The sequence below is a fragment of the Podarcis melisellensis genome (assembly GCF_964234715.1).
Source record: "Podarcis melisellensis genome assembly, chromosome: 5".
Lineage (NCBI taxonomy): Eukaryota > Metazoa > Chordata > Lepidosauria > Squamata > Lacertidae > Podarcis > Podarcis melisellensis.
The window spans coordinates 76,341,775-76,363,517 of record NC_138537.1 but is presented as its reverse complement, the minus strand read 5'-3'; the positions used below and the strand labels follow the sequence as shown (position 1 = coordinate 76,363,517).

General features: G+C 43.4%; 1 protein-coding gene across 16 annotated transcripts in view; it reads right to left on the bottom strand.

Moving 5' to 3' along the window:
- The window catches only part of LDB3 (LIM domain binding 3), a 149,764-nt gene that overhangs the window by 67,899 nt on the left and 60,122 nt on the right, over positions 1–21,743 (bottom strand). For 14 of the 16 annotated variants that reach the window (XM_081913600.1, XM_081913592.1, XM_081913601.1 and 11 more), the window contains 3 exons: positions 18,679–18,830; positions 8,130–8,205; positions 2,538–2,944 (listed from right to left, as the gene is read on the bottom strand). In XM_081913600.1, coding sequence (XP_081769726.1) covers positions 2,538–2,944; positions 8,130–8,205; positions 18,679–18,830 — 635 coding nt within the window. The remainder of the gene's footprint in view (positions 1–2,537; positions 2,945–8,129; positions 8,206–18,678; positions 18,831–21,743) is intronic. The other 2 variants (XM_081913603.1, XM_081913597.1) reach the window with 1 other exon arrangement.

The window sequence follows — 21,743 nt, the reverse complement described above, 5'->3', positions numbered from 1 at the left end:
TGTGCTTTAATCCAAATATATCTGCCTGTTACAGAAACTCACTGAGATATATTAGGAACAAGTTGTAGCCAGTAAGCAGATCAGTGATTCTATATCCATTTTAGGAATGTGCAGGACAGCTGGGCATCTGCTTACTGAGAAACACGGTGTAATAGTATCATTTTCTGAAGTGGATGCTGTTGGCTATACTAATCCTCTAAGCTATGCCCATGCACGTAAAACAACATTTTAAAGTACGGCATAAGCCTTTAGTGATATACCCCTTGAATAAGAGGGGAACTAACTCTTCCACAGTATCTGATTGGACTTTCAAAACACATCAAAGGCAGAACGCAAACTCTTCACATACCAGCAGTCATGAAAATGGACAACTGACAGACCACATCTAACATAGCCTAATGAAATTGGTCATCAACCCTGCAAAGCAAAGATGGCAGCCCAGACCTTGAGATGGCTCCTGTATCTTTAACAGATGAAGAAGAGAGAAGCTTGTCAGGAACCACCACACCTGGCAGAATGTTCCATTCTATGCAACTCTTAAAGGTGTATGAGCTTGAGGTCTTGCACTGGTTCCCAAACTTATGTTTGAAAATGAGACCTCCATGCAGGTCCATTTTCTACTCCTGCCCCTCCAGCCAGTTTGGTGCACTCATTCCATTTCATTTGTATATTGTCAGCTTTTGTAACATCCAAATATTTTCCACTGAGATTTGCCATGTGACAAGAGGGCTTGAAACACTCTCTTTGTTGGCCCCACCTCCCCTGTTGGGTTTCCCAGTGGACTGGGAAAGGGAGAGGGGAAGTAATGGACATCAGTATAGCAATAGACTGTCTGTGAATTCATTTGCAGTAGTTTAAAATAATAGAACGTAAGACAACTTTTGCTTATGCAAAAGATGAGCACTGCCAGGTCCAAAACAGGACAAGAGCGATTTTGTAGAGCTTGTATTGTCACAGAATCTAATATACTGATCACTGACCACTAAACAAGGTTTTCTCATCACATCCCCATTGATCTCATCCAAGGAGGCCTACAAATGGAATGACCATTGAATGCTACACTTTCACAGCTGCACAGACCTGGCACAGAAATACTTGTGTTGAATGGCAGAGTCAATCTGTGACATGGGTGGAATTTGATAACTATGGAAACAGTGCTCCCTCCTAAAGGCAAGCCTCTATTATGGGATGAATTAAAGGAGGACACATGAAATTTGATAATGACGTGGGAGTTGTCTGAGTGCATATTCATGCCAGACATGGACTATCACTGTCAACAGGCATCAGGGATGTGAATGTGCTCATGAAGAGCTAGGCACCATGTTCGTACTCATGGAGATTGTTAAAGAGGAAGCGCAATATGGGTCGATCTCTTTCTTTTATTTGTCTCTCTACACACATACTAGCTTAGGGCTCATCCACCCTGATTTTTCTTTGTGCTTTCTTGGCACCCACCCACTCTTTTCTGGTCTGTGCCTGAGCGCTTGCTCTCTCCAACTGCAAAAACCTGCTCTTTAATGCTTTTGGAAATCCACAGTAAGGTTGATGGTGAATCCTTTCACACTAAGGAAATAAAACCAGTTTAGGTCAAAGCTTTTTGTTTAACTAAATCAGCAAGAAAATGGACCAGTTTCTGATGCGACATCAATTTCATACCAGAGCAGTTCTAAAGAGGTCACTGTGATTCGATTGCTAATTGTGTGTCACCTAGGATTAAAAGTGCCATTGAATGGAAACCCAGATATAAAGAGGATTATCTTAGATATTTATGGCTATTAAAGTATTAACGAACTGATGCTCTGTCCAGATGGAAACAATTGATTACTCTTCATTTTACCCCCTCTAAAATGCTGGTGCTTCTTGAATAATTTCTACTGAGTTTTCCTATCATTTCCCCACAGACTCCTCACTCTCTTCTGATTTCAAAACACATCTGAGTGAGCAAAAGCCTAAGAGTTTTGAGACACAAGATTTGGGGAAAAAATCAGAGGATCCTACTAATTATTCCTCAAACTCCATTTAATGCCATTGGAAGTTGTTCACTGTGATGGACAAGGGGGAGAGTGAATTTAAATTCTCTGTACTTTGGAGATGCTCTACAGATCCCATAGTACCTACCGTAGTCATTTTATGTTGTATGACACTAGGCACAAGCCAAACAATATTGTAATTCAAAAGCCCAATGATTATTTAAAGAACAGTGACTTCAAGGATCTATTTTTCAGGAAATCATTTAGAAAAGTTGGCTAGTATTCAGTAGTAGTCATGTCACTCATTACCAGATGTTTAGGACAAAAAAGGAATCTCTGTAACCATCATACCCAGCTTGTGAGCTTCTCAAAGGCACCTGGCTGGCTACTATTGGTTTAGGTGGACTATGAAAGGCGAGCTATTATGTACTAGATTTAATGATGGATTCAAGACAAATGCACACTCACTACCCAGAATGCTTCCAATGAGCTGTGTATAGAAATTGGCCCATTCACCAAACTATCTAGAATGCATGATCAGAAAACAAGTTTATTACATTTACATACCATCTAAGAAGTCCACCTTCTGAAGCCCTTCGTGTGAGACTTAACTTATGCATCTCAGCCATTTCCCTTAGAGTTTCTGCTGAGTAAAGGCCAATGGGGTTGTTATATTGCCTTGCCGGGCTTAGCTGGTGTTTAGGGCTATTGCCATCTGTGATCGCTGAGCTTGTTTTGGAACCTAGGTCACTTTTTGCTGGCGAAAGGTCAGATGCCACAGACTGAGAAGACACTGAAGATCTAATGTTGACAGTCTTTAAGAAGGAGGAACTATGTGACAGGCTCATCTCTTGTTTGCTGAGGTAGCCTGAATATGCTCCATTGCTTGCTAAAATGCTACTCATGGACCCAGCCGATGTGCTACTTAGAGGATTGACGCTTGCTCGGTTGCCATTGACTTCCAGAACAGTATCCTGTAGAAGCAAACATGCAGGCGAAAGAAAGAAAGAAAGAAAGAAAGAAAGAAAGAAAGAAAGAAAGAAAGAAAGAAAGAAAGAAAGAAAAGCAATCATAGAACACATGCAAAAAGAAAAAGTCTACAGCTCTGGAATTCTACACATATCTGCAAGGTTGCCAACCCCTGACTTTAAAAAAATAATATTCTCCTTCTGGAAACCAACATGTCAGGGACAGAATCTTACATATCCGAAGTGAAGCCAGGTGGTTTTAGGACAGATTCTGGTGAAATTTGGAGATTTCTGGTTTTTCAGATGCCAATAGCAATTGCTTGACAGAAACACATAGTATTATGCATCAAGTAAGAGTTGTCTGGTTGGCAACCCTACATATCAGACATTTGCAACAGAACAGATGTATGCAACCTTCATAGCCTTGCATTAGTCAAGCGAAAATATTAACCACATCTCTTCCCAAAGCAGCATGTTTCTCAATTCAAGATGCATGTCAATAAAGCTTCTCATCTGAACAACTGCTGATATTAGTTACCATACATGGTTCAACTGCCCATTTGTTCTTACAGAAAGGATATGCGGTTCTTAGATAAATTTGGCTTTTTGGATGGCATCTAACTACACCTACAACATATGCACATACCTATATCAATGTTGTTATGTAGATATGGGAGGGCTAATATTTCGACAATCACGCCACATATGATTAGTCTCAAAATTAAGGGCCACTGCCAGCAGAGGCAGAAATTCATGCTAATAAAGGTTGTGCAACGTGGTTAGCAAAATAGGCTGTAAAGAAGATTCTATTAATAGACAATCTCTCTGTACACTTTGCATTTGGAAAAGTGGAACACAGCCATGTACAGCCAAAGAATCTCCACTTCAGATATCCTTTCCATTATTGATTTCCTGCTAATTTGGTCAAAATGCAGAATAAAGAGAAAAGACTGAGATGTTTGAAAAAGCCAACACAAAGCCAACATTCTCCTGGCAGGACCAAAACTTGAATTCAAAGGAGAAAGTGTATTGATAGACAGGGATCAAACAAGTGGCTCCTAGAATCCAAAGCAACTATTCTGCAGCACATCACTCCAATTTCACCACTGATTACCTTTGATCTGGGAACATTCGATGACAACACACAATACTGTAGCACAACGACTTTTTCAACAGTACGCAAGTGCTCACTGTTTTCACAAAGCACAGGTGTATAGAAATTGCTCTCCCTTCCTTTCTGCTTTTGCGGTCTCTGCCAATTTTCTGAAAGCTCTTCCCTGTCGCTTCCACCATTCCTCTCCCCCGCAAGCGATTTGGGAATGATGCTATGTAATATGTTCCAAACGGACTTCATGGGTGTGCATGAAATGGTAATTGCCAGCAATAGTTTTGTTTTGGGGTTTTTTTGCTACTGGTGTTGGTAATTGTCCCCTTTGGTCCACATTTAAAGGCTTTTCCGCCTACAATGCTTATCGTATTACCCAGGAACACAGAAAATGGCTAGAGTATCTCTGAGTACTAGTAACCAATAATCTGTTGGTTTGTATGTGTTGCACAAAATCACAAGGAGTGTGTGTTATAAACTAAAAAATTTTTTTGTGTCCAGTCAACGGCACAAATTCTTTGGTAACTATTTCATTTCAAACTAGAGATACATGACTAGGCAAGAAGGAAAATTCTGATCCTAAACCTTCGCTGCTTTGTGGATATCTTCAGGAGGAGGAGAAAAGGCTAAGGAATAAGGACACAAATCTGGAATGGAGTTCCTAAGACAGTTGGATGGCATCTTGTATGCCTCCTTGCAGCAACTCCTGCAGCCCAGCAGGTGCCAAAGGTATTGCTCTGCTTTCCTTTGGACCACCTCAGTGAGGATGAGAGGTGGGGTTCTGTCATCTGGATAGCCCAGGACCTCCATATACACTGCCCAGGCTTCTGGCCAGGGAGATCACTTTGGTGCTGCTAACACAGCCATTTGACTTCACCCCGGAGGTGCACCCAATGTCTCTTGAGACAGACAGATGTTGCCAACCTGGTGAATACTGTCTAATCTGTCTGGCAGCAGGTCTCTGTAGCCTGCCACCTGCTCCACCTGTCACCTGCTCTTTTTAAATGGAGATGCCAAGAATTAAACCTGAGGCTTTGGCATGTGAAACGTGGGCTCTCCCACTGAGCTTTGTTCCCTCTGTGTAGCTTTCTCTTCTCTGTCTCCCTGGCTGTCCCTGTGTGGCCTTAGGGGTTACGAAAACGAGCATTATTTTTTCCATGGCAAACCTACTGTAACTTTTCTTGTGGCCAGAAGAGGAGGCTGTTATCCTGAGCATCATCCCTGGAGACATATTACTGTCATCTTGCTAGAATACCTTATTTCGTGGCAGAGATGGAGTTGGTCTTTCATTCTGTGGCTTCTAGCAACATTGTGATGAATGGAGAATTCAGGAAGCAGGAGTCTAATCTTTCCCAGTGATGCCACCTAGGACATAACTGGCAAAACACACACACACACACACACACACACACACACACACACACACACTCTCATTTCACCCCCTGACTGCACTCTTTTTACATTTTTTAACAGAGTGAAAGTGCACTCCCCCCCTAAATATATAATCTTGGGGAGGGAGACAGAAAAAGAAATCTATGATGAAATGGCTTATACCTAGCAATGTTTTATGCACGGATACCTGAGCCAGCTACATTTCGTACATTTAGCTGCTTACTCTAATGATCTATTCCCATGAGCAGTGTAACATTGGAGGAGTGAATTGGCAAAAGCCCACAGATCAGCTTCCTTAAGCTGTGTGGTACATTGTGACTGGGAACCCCTGTCCAGGAGAATGACTCTGTGATCCTTGCACTGATGTCATGCTGCTCTTGTAGGCAGGCCACTTGCACAAGCCCTTAAATGTCCAGACTCGGCCATAACAGGTGCAGTATGAACTGGCTCTCACCGTGCAACAAAAATGCAGCCCTCCACCCATGTCCTCCTTAGGGACATGATTTGGAAGTTTAGGGACAGTCACTTATGCTTCCTCTCTTGGCACTTGCTTAGAAATCTGAAGCAGCCTGGTAGCAATATCAACCCTAACATCCAGAGGCTCTTGGTTCTTATCCAAACCTGTTCCACAAAGCTCTTATCCAAACCTGTTCCACAAAGCCCTTTATTTAGAGATGCTAGGACTCACACGTGAGGTGCTTGATCAGTAAGAGTTTGCTGAGCAGGCTTTCTGAAGGGATTTGTGTTATCCTGTGACATGCTTATTGCCCTCCCATGGTTCCCACAGAGATGCAGAACTGATGGTAATGGTATGAACAGCATCACACTTAGGGGTCATACAGACTTGTGCTGGATTCATAGAATTGTAGAGCTGGAAGGGATCCCAAGGGTCATCCAGTCAATCATAGAATTACTGAATTGTAGCATTAGAAAGAGCCTTGAGGATCATCTGGTCCAACTCCCTGCAATGCAGGAACATGCAGCTGCCCCTTATGGGGATCGAACCTGCGACCTTGGCGTTATCAGCATCACACTCTAATCAACTGAGCTATCCAGAAGACATCTTTCCCGCTTGTCCTGTGCTTTCTAGGCATGAGAAATCCCGGTTGACATTTGCTCCAATTCATCAGTATAGATCGGGTTTCCATGGGGGAAAGGGCGTGGCAAGGGCAAACCTGGATAAGCCCTAAGTTAGTGGGGCTGAGCAGCTGCTGAAGTTCAGGTGTCCCTGAATTCACCTGTGCCGTAATCCAGGTAGCATTGTAGCATCCTCCCAATTTGTGAGGTCCCTCAAGGCCTTGCCACCTGCACCTCTGCTACTTCCCTCTCATTTGGAATGTTATGGGGCCTTCCTAGGGCAGAGTCAAAGCCCCCCGCACCCCCCTCATTGGATGTAGCCCTGCATCCTACATGCACCACCTGGGCCACATGAGTAAAGGACTTAGATATTACAGTTTGTAGCATGGGAACCAGCCACAAGGAAGCAGAGTCAGCTCTGCAAAGGTTAACCTAAAGCAGCTCTCCATAGGATGGGCCCAGCAAGCAATCGGCACTGGTCCAATCTTAAATAATACGTACTGGTTCCCCCACAGTGAAGCATGGGGGAAACCTGCCATTTTTGGCCAGAGAACTGCAAGCTGACCTACTTTTTCTGTTATGGACTACAAATGAACATTCTAAAAGGTGTCCAGGAGAGAGAAACATTTAAGACTTCACAAAGACCTTTGACCTTACTTGATCCTGGGATGCCAATGATAACGTCAAAAAATTGTATTTCTATAGCGAGGGCTCAAACATTCTTTGCAAATCAAACAGCAGCGCCGCAGCATTCTGTTGCAACTGGTAACCGGAATAATGAGCTCAAATGTAACATTTATTTACTGAAACTTTTTTTTATCCCATCTTTCACTGGCAAGGTCCCTGAGGCAGCATGAGAAAGGCTGCTATCTAGAATACAATCAGATGCCAAATCTTCAGAGGTCACTGGTCCTACGGGCAATTGCTCAACCAATGTACCTAAGCTGGAGCTGATAGATCTATTCTGGTAATAGCTGCCACTTTAGGCCAAGGTGTCCATAGTCTTTTTTCTCAAGGTTAGGACTGCAAGCTTGCTTAGTTTCTTCAGGAGGGTAATCAAGTAAGGTTGCAAACCTGCACCCAGGTAGGCTATTTGAACCCTAACTGCATAGAAAGAGTCCTATGTGCTGTGCATACAGTTGAACTTGAACAGGTTCTATGAAGACAGTCATGAATTGGCATAGGCTTAGAGGATGGAAGATGGGGAGTAAACACACACACATAACTCAATGTGGAAAAGAAGCTATCTCACTGGCTTTGACTGATTCTGAGGTATCTCAGTATGTGCTTGCTCATTCTTTACAGTTCATCTTGTAAAACAGCTCTCCTCCCGCAACTGGTCTGTTTGATCTGCCTCCATGGTCTTCACTGTCACTTGAGCTCTAATCTCCACCATGCTTATGAAGTGCATATACAACAACATCACAGTTTTTATTCCAAATTGCTTATTATGGAAAAGCTGCTACCGCTTCATTCTCTATCACAGATGGGGTGCGAGTGAATCATTGTGTGGCAGGGGAAATGGCCTTGTATCAGATTGCTGCTAAAGAGAAGCAGAAAGGTACACATCTGAAATATCCGGTGTGATGAGCCACAGGAGTTTTCCAGAGCGCCTACCTTTTGATGAGGGATCACAGGCATTGGAGAGTCAATTCTTGGGGTGGCTGTAGGAACTGGAGCAGGACGTTTTGATCTGCAAAATGAATGCAAAAGAAAAGGTAATTGAGTAGCTGGAATTTCTCCCCATAACTTAAAGATAGCACTGAAAAATACTTCAGAGAATATAATGGTGGTCTCCCCCCCCCATCCCTGTCCCCCAGATCAGCCTCCCTCCTTCTGGTTTGGTAACAGTAGGATCCACTTCTTCTTTTGGGTCTTTCTCTCTATATTAAAGCTTGTTGCTACTTTCCATTACACAGAAAGAAACATAACCAGGGTGGGGCTACACAGATGTTGGGCCACAGGGAAAGAAGCAGCCTTGGTCCTCTGTGGCAGGAGTCACTGGGAACAAGTTCAGCCCTCAATTAAGACTCAGCCAGATTTCTTTTGTGCTGTTTTTCTAGGCACAGGGCCAGGTTTTAAAATTCTGTATCTGAGCAGGGGGGTTTTTGGGTCCAGGTGCTTTCCCCAAGAAAACCAACATTTTACCACTGAATCAGAGCAAACCGCAGCCAGGTTTTTCACGGATTGCCATTTGCTCCAATTTAGAAGTAAAGCACGGGTTTTTCTGAGGAAAGCACCAGGACAGAAAGCACAACATATTGGGACACAGAGCTTTAAAGTGTGGACTTGTACCTGGAAAATGCAGTACAAAAGTATGTCTGGATGAGCCCTCAGTGATATCCAGTGCTATTTTTCTAGAAAAAGACATGCCAGAACTCACCATGAACATCTCCCTTGTTCTCTTAGAATGGCAATGGCGCCCACCTGAGAGGTGCTGGAACTAAGTTTCAGTAAGTTCCAGCTGAAAAAAAGCCCTGGCGATATCCCCACTGAAGCATTTGGTTGTCAAAATCTGCCCTCCATTCCTGGCACTGGGTGGCTTTTGTCTTCCTAGTAGTAAAGTAGGCTACAAGGCACAGAACCCTGAAATATGCTATGACATACCACGAACACACCTCCTCTATCATAACAACAGGTATTTGTTGCTCTCACACATGGCACAGTACCTCGAATTGGGGACATGGTCCTTAATTTTTTTATACTCCTGGCTAGGGGTGGGCAGTATATCAACATACACTATGTAGAAGAATGAAAGTTTACTACCCCCTTTCTCTCCCCCCTCCCCTGCTCTCTCTCCCCACCTCTTTCCCCCCAACCTTATACGGCATACAACACAAAAATCTCACATCGAATATAACCGACCCAGAGAAATAACTTTATGATCTGAAAACAGAGACGAAGTTTGTACTATTGTAACCCAAGAAATCCTTAATAAAACAATACTAAATAAATAAATCATCTGAAACAGACCTGAAGTTCAGAGTGCGATAACCGTTTCTCCAGAGGGTGCTTTAAAACAGAGCATTTTCGTCCAGCAAGGGGCCATCACTGGGAAGGGCATGCCGGACAAATCGCTGGGAACAGCTGTGTGGGGCTAGTCCTACTCTTGCCCGCTCCCTCCCTCACTGGGAAGGACCTGCCAGAGCGCAGTTGCGATCGCTCCTCCTGCCCACCCCCTCCCTCCCTCCACATCCCAGGACCTTGACATCATGATGTATTGCCATATTGCGATGGTTAGCTTGTGATATATCATGATGTTGAGAACCAGATATTGCCCAGCCCTATTCCTGTCTGTGAATTGTTGGAGGAATTTCTACAGAGGCACAACCGATCCTGTCCTTGGCCCCCCAAGGGACTTTCATGTGGATGGGCTTGCACCCAAGCTCCTTGCAGTGAGGCAGCACAGCCAGAGGTGTTACAGCAACCCGTGCTCTTCAAAGGCCTTCAAAGCCATGGGCCGCTATGATGACATGCCCCATGCCTGACTGATATGCTGCCATTGTTGCTGCCATTGTTATTCTTGTGGAAGCTCTCTTCTAACATTAGCTTTTAAAGGCATTTCAAGGCACCACGCTAGACACAAAGGCTTTACGGATAATTCTTGTCTTGAGCATCTTCCGCGGTGGCATTTACAACTGAGCATGAAAGCTCACTGCATTAGGCATACAAAGAACTGAAGGGGAGGGCAGCAGAGGTGAAATCCCTCGAGGAAGAATGAAAACATGATTTATGCAGGGGCCATGGTCTCTCAAGGGCTTGTCCCTTCGTTCAGGGACACAGGTTTCCTGGAGCTCATTCTTTCACTGTCAGGGTCAAATCTGAACAAATAAATTCAAGGTTCTTTCCCCCTAAAGTAAAGGAACTGCTATTGAAAGAGGAAAAATATGTAAGGCTGTGAACTGTTTATTGCACAAGCACTAGGGAAAGTTTTCATTAAAGGAGTGCAAGGTTTCAAGCCATGACTCATTCCCTCCTTCCTCAACCCTCTTTCTGGTCTTCTTAATGGGCATTCTAATGTAATTTCAGAAGTTTCTTGTACATGCATTTTTTTATGCTTTTCGTTTAATAGTGGAAGGAGAAATTTGCACCTCTCTCCGTGTAATTTCCAAAGCTGTCATGCATCCAGCCCTCCTGTGATCTCGCCAGGTCACTCCACACCTTGCCAAGCCTGCTCCACACCCTCCTGGAATATTTTCACCTTGCTGGAATGGGTCATTTAATTATAATGATACCTCTTGCCTACCTGGGCTGAAGATGTATACGTGTACAAAATGTACTGATTCTGTGTGGCTTAAATGTGGCTTATTATACAAAGGTGAGAGTCATATTCATTGCTCCACCCACTTTCCCTTATGGCCCTCCCACCAGTGGAATGTGGCCTGGAAAGGCTGCCCAGGAGAGTATTTGACCCTTGATCTGAAAAAAGGTTTCTAATCCCTGCACTACAACGAAGTCACTTTCTTCAACCTAGTTAACATACGGGCTGAATATTGCACTTGGTTAGTGACATGTGTGGGTCCTAGGCTATGGGGAAAATGCAGGTGGGGTGTGCATTGCTTTAAACTCTTGAAGAAAGGTACAAGAGCATCAAGGCACACTTCCAGCTTCCCTTTGGTGTGTCACAACAAACGATTTCACAGACAAAACTGAAAAGGTTGCGTCTGTCATCTTGCATTTGTAGCTCCTTGGTGATCCTGGAGCAGGAATGCCATTTTATTCTTCAAGTTACTGATTTGCATCATGTCATACTGCACCACGACACATAACCTCCCTACGTTCTCCGGAGCGATACTATTCAAACTATTGGGTTTGCTTATATTTATTCTTGCATGAGAATCTAAGAATACAGCTGCCAAGTCCTCAGTGGCAACCACAGATTCAGTTATGGTGGGCAGCTGGAAATCCCTGAATCTTTTTCTACATCTAGAATAATGCTGTTTTTAAAAAGTTGCTAGCAACCCACAGAGACAAAGAGTGAGAGAAACAAACCTCACCGGGTGTTAGAAAAAACAACTGCCTGCCAAACCACATTTGTGGGCCTCCTCACTGCTCAAATCAAAATGAATACTTCCAGCAATCTGGCGCAACACACATTTAACATCTACTAATAACACCCTGTTTCTCTGTTGTTTCACCTACATTTCTCACGGGTTCTGATCTGCTGGTAGCTGGTATCAACCAGGCACATTAGCAAGACAGGTTCTTGATTTTAGCACTATAGACAGCTCCTAGCAAGCCACTTGCTCCAGTGAAAATTGAAAGTGAACTGAGGCCTTATGAGCCTTACGAGCCTCTGCCTCCAATGTACACTTTCACTTGATTGAAGAATGGAGATTGTTAACAGGTCAACACTCGTCTCGTCTCCCCAACGCCTAGTTTCCCAAGCACAGGGGTTTCTTTTAATGTACAGAGGAACATTCCACAATGCAACCCCAAGCCCCACCTGAGGTCTGAATAGGTATATCCTAGATGCAGGCCTACAACCTCAATGAGAACTAGGCCTTGGCCTGCATAACAAAGTACCAACTACATGGTGCTCACAAGCTCTGATCCATGCTTCACTCCTTCCTTGATCACTAACCCACAAGCACTCCCCTGGTTCCTCCTTCTGAGAGTCCAACTATCTGCTCCTCTTGCTCCTCTTTCCTCCTCTACTTGGCCTGCCTCTCTGGAATTTACCTCAGCTTTCCAGCCAATGATTTCCTCTTACCATTCGGTCAGATCGCTTAGTGCAAGGTTGGGGTGGTGCCTGCAGCCCTTCAGATGCCATTGTACTCCATTATCATTAGCCCCAGCCAGCAACTCCATTATCATTAGCCCCAACCAAGCGTCAAGGATGATAGGAATTGTAGTTCGGCAAGATCTGGCAGGCCACAGGTTCTTTTCTTTAGAGGCCTTGACTCTACTGACAGCAGGTGGGGTGGGGGTAGTGAATGGAGTTTCCAGAATCACACTCAGTCCAGTTATTCAGGGCAGGGAATAATAACCTAAAATCGTACAGCCTCATTTACAGTGACTAAGCCAGCCTTTTCTCAGCTTTTGGGTCTGGAACTGCATTAAAAGCAATGGTCAGATTACTTAGAGCAGTCTCAAACACACCTGTAGTTTCAAAGCAGCCCACTTTCAAAAAATCCTGTTCTTTTCATTTCAAATTCTGATCCCAAATTATATTTTTCAGGTTATTAATGCAGCTCTAATATGCAGAAAACAGAAAGGAAAATAATCACATGCTCAGATAGCCGTGTAAGAGCTGCACTTCATGTGATTCAAAGGGTTTTTGAATTTTCTCTCCATAAAGAGCCACTCATCAGAATGAGAGTTTCATCTTTTCCCCTTCCTATTCATTTTCTCTGTGCATTGAAAGACAGAATAACCAACATTTGTGCTTCTGGATGAATGAAGCAAATGTTGACAGTTCCAGAGAATTACTTAACTATTTTATAGTGCTGTCATACAACCACACTTTGGTTTCTTTAAGTATTAATGTGAAACCAAAGCCACAATTGCAGTGGCATCTTCCAACAGCTGGAAGCTATGTATCCTGCTAGCCAAATAGCATTCAACGCCCTGTAATACAATCTGGTTGCCAGATCAATCACACCTGAAAACAAAACAAAACAAAAGCATCAGCTACTGAATCAAATATCAGTAGATGCAAAAGAGAACAGGTCAAGTATACTCACCCAAAGCACACTCGCTACCTATCTACTTAAGGGTACAAATCTCAGCTCTGAAGAGGATGAAAACAGTCAGTAAGAACACTTGCATCAAGACGGTTGCAACATAAGACAAGGGAATCAATTCAGTATTTTTAAAAGTGGTTGCCGAACAAGATCTCCCAAACAATTATACCAGAAAAATAAGCAACCTACTTGGAAAATACCACGTAGGCACAAAGAGGTGCGATAGCAGTGCAAACCACAGCATTTATAGCTGCATCACGGTGAGTCCTTATATTTCACTTTAAATGTCTCAATCCTGGCCCAATATAGGTCATTTTAGCCTATGCCTTCATAATTTGCTGCTTATTTTGTCAATTCTCTCAGCTAATCAGCACTAACCATAAGCAGAGGGTAGTCTTGTGGCAGATCTAACCTGTTATAACTCTTCATCATGGCTTTATTCAGTCCGTGTCAAGCCATCAAGTGAGACAGAAGCGCCATTAATGCCTGCTGTGACCTTTACACGGCGAGCACAAAGTAATGTTGCAGAAGGAGATTATCTTCAACAACCCACCCAGGAGATATATACCCCAGACAAATGTGAAGGTTTGTTTTCACATTACCTTCTCCATTGGTATTTTGGGAGTGGGGTTCTGGGTGAGCAATGTACATTCGGCAAGAATCTCTAACCGCGAGGTAGGGTCTTCTGAGTAATAAATACTTCTGTGCCCTTTAAAGACATGGCATTGATTGATGGTCTACTAGCTCTCCGGTGAAGCTAACAGGGTTTATGTGATGCATTTAAAACTGAGCTCTCCTCCACATGCAACGCAACAACTTACAGTCTCAACTTATGCATGTCTACTCAGAAGTAAATTTTATTGACTCCAAAGGGGCTTGCTCAAAGACAAGCACATACAGGCTTGCCATAGGAATTACAATGCACTCTTAATCTAAGGCAAATAAATACACATCCCTCTCAGCATTTTTACTATATATATCTCCATGGGAAAAACAGCTAGTTAAAAATGGTAAAATAAAAATAAAAATACGGACATCGCCTAGCCAATGTTAAGCACCTTTAAAACCCATTGATTTCAAGAGGAGGTATTGAAGTACATGTTTTAACTTTCCATTTGAAATCAATGAGTCTTAATAGAGCATAACTTTGTCTCTGTTATTCCCACAGGATAGCCTATAATATTACCAACAGACTGCCCCACAATTACAGATTCAGTTTTATGCCAGCAGCTGTCTGGCTGATTAGTATTTGACTACGGGTCTGTCTACAGTTCCCTTGCTTCACATTTTGCTATGGCTTTGGCTCACATAATTTAAATTCAAGTCATTTTCTTAGGTTATCTGCTCATCCAGGAAATTGGTGCACATTTTCTTTTGCATGAAGTCTTTGGGTTATGCTAATAAAATGAGGTCAGCTCTCTGAATATTTGGTTTCATTTATAGCAAAGTCCTGAAGATAGGTTGCATGCAAAAACACTAAGACACCAGGTCATCCCTGGGCACAAGTAGGTAGGACTTACTATTCTGCCCCTGTTCTGGCAATATTTTTTTAAGGCTCTCAGGTGACATGTGCAATAGAAATACTTTCCCCACCTAGAAAAATAAAGTTCTGGGTTTTATTTATTTCTTGGATGCTGATAATTCTGTAGCAATGATGGGCACCTACAGGCTAGCTTCTGTGATCTCACCAACACACACACCCCAATTCACAGTGAATTTCCCCCTAAATTTCCCCCCTTTTCATAAGGCTATGGATGAACACAAACATTATAAAGCACACCCTACCTTTCTGAGCTTTTCTGAGCTGTGAGAAGATCCAAGGCTACCTCTGCCTGGGTCTGGCTTCCTTTTAGAGGACAGATCACTGGAGACTTAGATGTTTTCCTGATACTTTATATACATTCACACACAAATAGAGTACAGGTGGAGACAAAGAGCACAAGCACTCCTGGTGGGCAGCAGGCTTCACTGTTCCAAACTGCTTCTATTGCTACCGCTCTCTCACACATACAAATCTGTCCCTCTTGAGCTTCACGGGGAGTCACCTTCCCCAAACTGATGGCAATCTCCGTTCAGAACATCCCAGGAAAAAAAACAACAGCTAATCTTTGCTATCCATTAGGAGACATTTCCATGGCCACTGTGAGACATTAGTTATTAAACTGCTTAACGCTAGGCTCAGGCCTGCACTTTTAGCACCATGAATAAACATGCAGTGGTACCTCGGGTTACATATGCTTCAGGTTACATACACTTCAGGTTACAGACTCTGTTAACCCAGAAATAATACCTTGGGTTTAGAACTTTGCTTCAGGATGAGAACAGAAATCGTGTGGCGGCAGCGGGAGGCCCCGTTAGCTAAAGTGGTGCTTCAGGTTAAGAACAGTTTCAGGTTAAGAATGGACCTCCGGAATGAATTAAGTACGTAACCAGAGGTACCACTGTATTTTACTTGGAAAATATATCTAATGAATCAGACACACAGCAGAAGAGGCAAAGCTGGGGATTGATTCACGCGCTGATCCAGCATTCAACTTCTTGGTGCCTACATTTCCGCCAACAATTGCAAAGCCACGTTCACACTGCAGATGAAGAGCCTGTTGTTGAGATCATTTTAAAAATGCTACATCTGTCTTCACCCTAACTGCATTTGCACACATCCACAGGGACACAGACCGGGGGTGGGCACAAGTACAGGCATTTACTGTATGCACTAGACAACTGTGGTGCCCAAATCACGGCAACCTTGAGCAGGGAAACAATTTGAATCATGCTACCAATGCTTTCTATTACGTCTGCTTCAGATGCTGTCACCACAGATGTTAAATGCCTGATTTATGACTGAATCTGCTGCAAAAGAACATTTGTCTCCCAGCAAACTGCCAAGGCTTTTACAACTGGAATCAATGGCAGTTACGGAGGAGTGTCTGCACTGGAAGTGAGTTATGTTAGAGGCAGTTGCTTAGACTGGGAAGAGAATACCATATTTGATTTTTTTAAAAGTCTCATAGTTGTTTTTTTCTTACCCTTAATCTACCAGGTTGCAACAGCATAAGAATTCTACACAAGTTTTTATGAGGTCAGTAAATATTGTTTGAAGATCCCCACCACCACCATCTGCAAATATCTATCACTATCTGGATGTGGTATAGAAGCTTCATCTGCAGGTCAGAAAACTCTGGAGCCACTGATGTATATTATAGTTGCTGTAAAGGGAAGCACATGAGACTTGTACTTGAATAATGAAAAATGAAATCATCTGTGGTCAAAGCGAGTTCATCCATTATCACAATAATGAACACTACAGAGATCATGGATCATTTAAATTTGAGGATTAGTATATATACCGGTAAGTTGAAAGAGGTACTATTGAGAGCTAAGCAGCGCTTGCCAGGCTGTATCACTTCAGACTGTTGGCAGAGGATTCCTAGTTTGAGCAGTCTCCAATCTCATACAGTGGACGCTCGGGTTGCGAACATGATCCGTGCGGGATGCACGTTCGCAACCTGCAGCGTTCGCAACCTGCATCTGTGCATGCGCAGGTTGTGAGTCGGCACTTCTGCGCATGCGCAAAGCACGATTTGGCACTTCTGCACATAAGTGACTGCCAAAACCCAGAAGCAACCCATTCCAGTACTTCCGGGTTTCGGCGGTCCGTAACCCGAAAAAAAGCAACCTGAAGTGGCTGTAACCCGAAGTATGACTGTATTCATACATATCCTTCAGACAATGGAGGAAGGAGGGTCTTCAGCTCTAAGGCTCTAAGGCTCACTTCAAGGCAAGTTTTTGCTCTATAACCAACCCTCAGTACTTGTTTTTATCCCTCGCTTCCATTTTATTTTTTAACTTCTTTTTCCACCAATTGCTCAGAAGGGGCTCAACTCACCCTTACTCAGTGCTTCATCTCAACATTCCATAAACTGGCTTCTTTTTCTCCCTCCTTTACAAATCACCCAAGGTAAGAGATTATCCTTATTGCATACCCATCACAAGCCAGGGCAGTGCCAAGTTTCAACCTTCCCCTATAGCAATCAACCTGCACCTAGGCAAAACCACTGAAGATAGCCATGCAGAATCACCCTTTGGGGTAGCTAGAGAAGGAACTCAAGTTGCACTGCTGTTGGGGTGCACTGGTGTCAAAGCCTCACAGCTGCTTCATTAGGTCCTCTTGACCATCATATTGAGGGCACAAGACCCCTGTGAAAACTCAATGCATATTGATGGCCACCTGTCATGCATGCTTCAACTGAGATTCCTGCATTGTAGGGGCTTGGACTAGGTGGCCCAAAACATCCTTAAAGAACATGCCTTGTAACGCTTGACTCAAACTTATTCCCATTTTAATTTTTAAAAACAAACTTGGCCATCAGTAAAAATAAATAAATGAAACAGCTTATGGTATATAACTTCATCCAACTTGAGATAGTCAGTGGGCTCAAGCTAGGGTCACTTAATGTGAATTTGAAAAATACTTGCTTCTGGGGTTGAACCAAAGAGGGGAAGAAGACAGGGCAGGGCCTAGGAGGTAGAGCTGCAACCTTAGCAGAATCGTGAAGGGCAGTGATTGAACTTGGTAGGTTGAAGTGGAACAATTTGCCACAATATCAGGATGCAACAATAAGTTCAGAACAAGTGGGAAAACAACACACCTCTAGTTTTGAAATGATTAAGTCCAGTGATATACAGCTGGTAATTCTGCACAGAGTTCAACTTTGCTAACAACATGCAAAATAAAATAGCATCTGACACATATATGGGATTTTAATATTGATTATAAAGCAACTTGAGCTTACTTCACACAGGGGGGCAATGGGGCATTGGCTGCCTGAAAATGCATCCATGTAGAGCAGCATAAGCAAGTCTCATGTGGAAGCACCAGTTATAGGCCTTGAGCCCAGTGGCTACCCAGCGCATGCCCCAGGTACTCCTGTGGGGTGATTGTTCTCCTTGAATCAGACCTACAACCAAGCTTACACAGCCAAACATTTGGAATTTCCATCAGATTCCATCATCAAAAGTGGCTTGGCAAGCTGCTTTAGATGCTGCTACCTTAAGAACAGGATGTGCAAGTTCATAATGTTTTCTGTCCCCAGCCCAACAACATCACATCCAAAATGCAGCCTTTGAATTATTTTCTATTCTGGTGTGTGTGTGTGTGCATGCACATGCACATGCAATACAAAATTGGCTGATAATGCCAAGGCTGCAGGTTCCATCCCCACATGGGAAAGCTGCATATTCCTGCCTAGCAGCGGGTTGGACAAGATGATCCTCAGGATTCCTTCCAACTCCCCAGTTCCATGATTCTAAGAAAGGGAGCTTTAAAGGCTGCATTTACGTCATGTGTTTGCACAGGAATAGGAATCATGAGGAACCAGGACACCCTGCTTCTGCACTACAACACAATGCCCACAGCAACACTCTTAAGGTGGTGCCTTTTAGCCATCTCCCCACAATGGTAGTAACTTATCTCCTCATACTTTTGAAGAGTAAGAGACAGGTTGTAGCTGGCTGATTTTATCTTGTTCTGGGCCTCTAGGTGGGTCATGCCATCTGTGTTGACTCCATCAATTGCTACCACCAAGTCCCCCTGGTTCATCTGGGACTGAGCTGCCTTGCTGCCTGGCGTAATCTGTAGGAGGAAAAGAATGAGAGAGATAAACAAAGGCCGTCAAGACAGAGTACAATTCATCTACATATATGCTTGCATCTACTGAACCATGGGCTGTCACAGTCACCTACAGCTGACAATTCAAAGTCAAATCAAACTGAGATCAGAGGGATGCACTGGATTTCCCCACTCTATCCAACATCATTTCCAGAAATCTGCACACTTCAGTGAAGATCTGCTTCTCAGCCCCACTCATCTAAATTCCTGCTAACAAAGCTGTTTCGGGGGAATGAATCATACCTAGGTATTAAGTTAGCTGTTCTGCAGAGAGAGAGCATGCAACAAACATTACACAAACTCTTTTCACAAGATCCTTTCCTTGCTCCTTGGCACAGGGATTAAGTTCAATCCTAAAGGTCTTGTTTACACTAGCAGGTAACAGGTTTAAATAGATGCATCACTATTTGAAATAAGATGAGTATTAGCTCACCTCTAGTGCATTTTGAGATTTACAAACAAAAACAAGGTCATTTCCATTTATTCCCAAAGGTGACTGAAAACAGCACAAAAGGGCTATTTATCTGAACCTGTTCCAATTTATCTCTCTCTCTCTCTCTGACAGAAGATGTTCCTTCATGTATAAGGGCTACTGTCTGTGAATTGGACCTTTGTTCATTCTGAATGGTAGCTTCCATCCATTCACTAGCATTTGTTCAGGATAACTTATAGGTAGATTATGCCCGCTTTGGGATATTTATAGAATAATACTGCCATATACTGCTCAGCTTCTCACAACCAAGGGTTATTTTAGATACACATGAAGCATAATGTTAGTCTTTGAGCATATGCAGTTAAGTATAATTAAGCTCCCCTCTCTGACAACTAGGGTCACAAAGGAAGGTTTCCAGCCCCCATCTCCTTCTCCTCCTCCCTCCTCCTCCTCCTCTTCAGACCTTGTCCCCTGATTCAATATTCACCTCAACCGCCCCCCACCATTTTGCACCTCAACAGCTTTCCCCCAAGACTATGTTTGTTTATTTCATTTATTTAAGAGACCCTTAGACCAGGGGGAGGGGAGGGAACGGTCTTCCAAAATGGGTTACAACCATTTCCAACACGTATCCCATAAGAAACAGCATTAAAGCCTTTAAACATTTAAAGTATCCGTAGCTGTGCAGAAAAATGCAAACCAATTGACCTTAATACAAAAAGCAACCACCACACAGCCTCCATTATACAGAGCCTAATTAGTCCCCAAAGGCAGGGTTACTTTAGATACGAATTAATAATGATGATGCAAGTCTTTAAGGTCCATTTGGAAATAATGAGGGCCAGGACTTGCCTGATACCACATGGAACTGAATCACTAGCTAAGGAGCCAGATGCGGTTCCTAACTACCTTGAATGCACCAGGTAGAAGGCCAAGGAATGGAGGAGGGCCCATTTTCTGGCTAGAGCATTGGCCCTTTAAGGACTCTAGTTCTAAAAAGCAGGTAGAACCTAGGAGAGGTTGACTGCACATAAGAGGCTCCAACTCTCACTCAGAGCTCTCCATGGTGCTGCAACCCCTGATATGTCAATAAGTCTTGCTTTGTAGGGTCCTCTACAAAACCAGACCAGGACACCACCCAAGGGTTCAGGCAGAAGACTCTTTAAGTCCAATTTCTGGGTCCTGTGAGAGTACTGCCCTCAGCTGCTGGCTCCCGTATGTGCAAGGCAGAGGCAAATGGTGATGAGCAGCTGAAGTGCCTAAAGGAAAGGCTCTGCCACAGAGGAGGATGCTACAGAGCCCTTTTCCTGTGCCTCTGTTTTGTGCAGAGGACCAACAGGCAGAGCAAACACTGTGATTCAGCCCCTGTTCAGTTCAATACATGCCTCTTGGTAAAAACAAAAACTATATCTACAATAAGTTTATATTAACAAATGCAAAGTCTGCGATAAAAACAAAAAGCAGGGGTTTGAGCCTGGCTAAAATGAGCTCTTTAAAAGAAAAGAAAGACATCTTTAGCCGTCACCTCTATAAGCCTATACATTTCCCCCATCTTGAAACATAGATGCCCATCTTGTCATAAAAATGTTAACTACTCTGTTCTGCTGACATATCTGCATTCAGGAAAGCTGACTCCTAGCGCTTCACACCTGCTTGTACTTATCAAGAGTGGAGATTCATTGCTGAGCCCTGACTCCCTTGCTGAAAAAAGCCAAAAGACGGCCTAAATTTGGAATTCCTGCTCAGCACATCAGCCTCGCCTCCTTCTTTCTTTAACATCACCCCATGAACTCACAATGAATCAAACACTCCCAGAAATATATATTGTAAACTAGACTTTTTCTGTTTCCCTAATTTTTGCAATGTTTGTGTGCAGGTGACGTCAGACAAATACATCCCCTTGTGAAATTGAAGTGGGAAGGAGCCTGTAGGAAGGCTGCTCCCTTTTGGGCATACTAAACTAGAATGAGAACTGGTTCATTTTAAAAAGGAACTTTCCAATCTCTGGTGGGAGTGAGGGTGAAGAAGAATCAGGGCGTCGATCCCATAAAGCAATGCTGAAGCTCCCTAGGAGCCCTGGGCAAACTGCTCTGAGATTCACCAGCATATATCTATATAATAAAGGACTGTGTTTTTAAATTCAATCTTGCTCCCCGGGGAAATGTGATGACTTCTCAGTACTCCGATAGCAGTGATAAGAGCTGTACAACAAAGCGACAAAGCTGGATAGAAAAGCAAACCTGCAGAGCTCTTGAAAGAGGATGATCTTTAACCAAGGTTTGTGAGTCCAAAATGACTGCCTCCTCTCAAGGGCTGAAGTACAGCTGCTAAAATTAGATGCTAATTGGCCTGCACAATCTTACTTCCAAGAAAGCTAAAAGCATGCAATTGGGACCAGTGCAGGGGACACTCTGTTATCAAAAGCGAGCGACGTTTCGGTACAC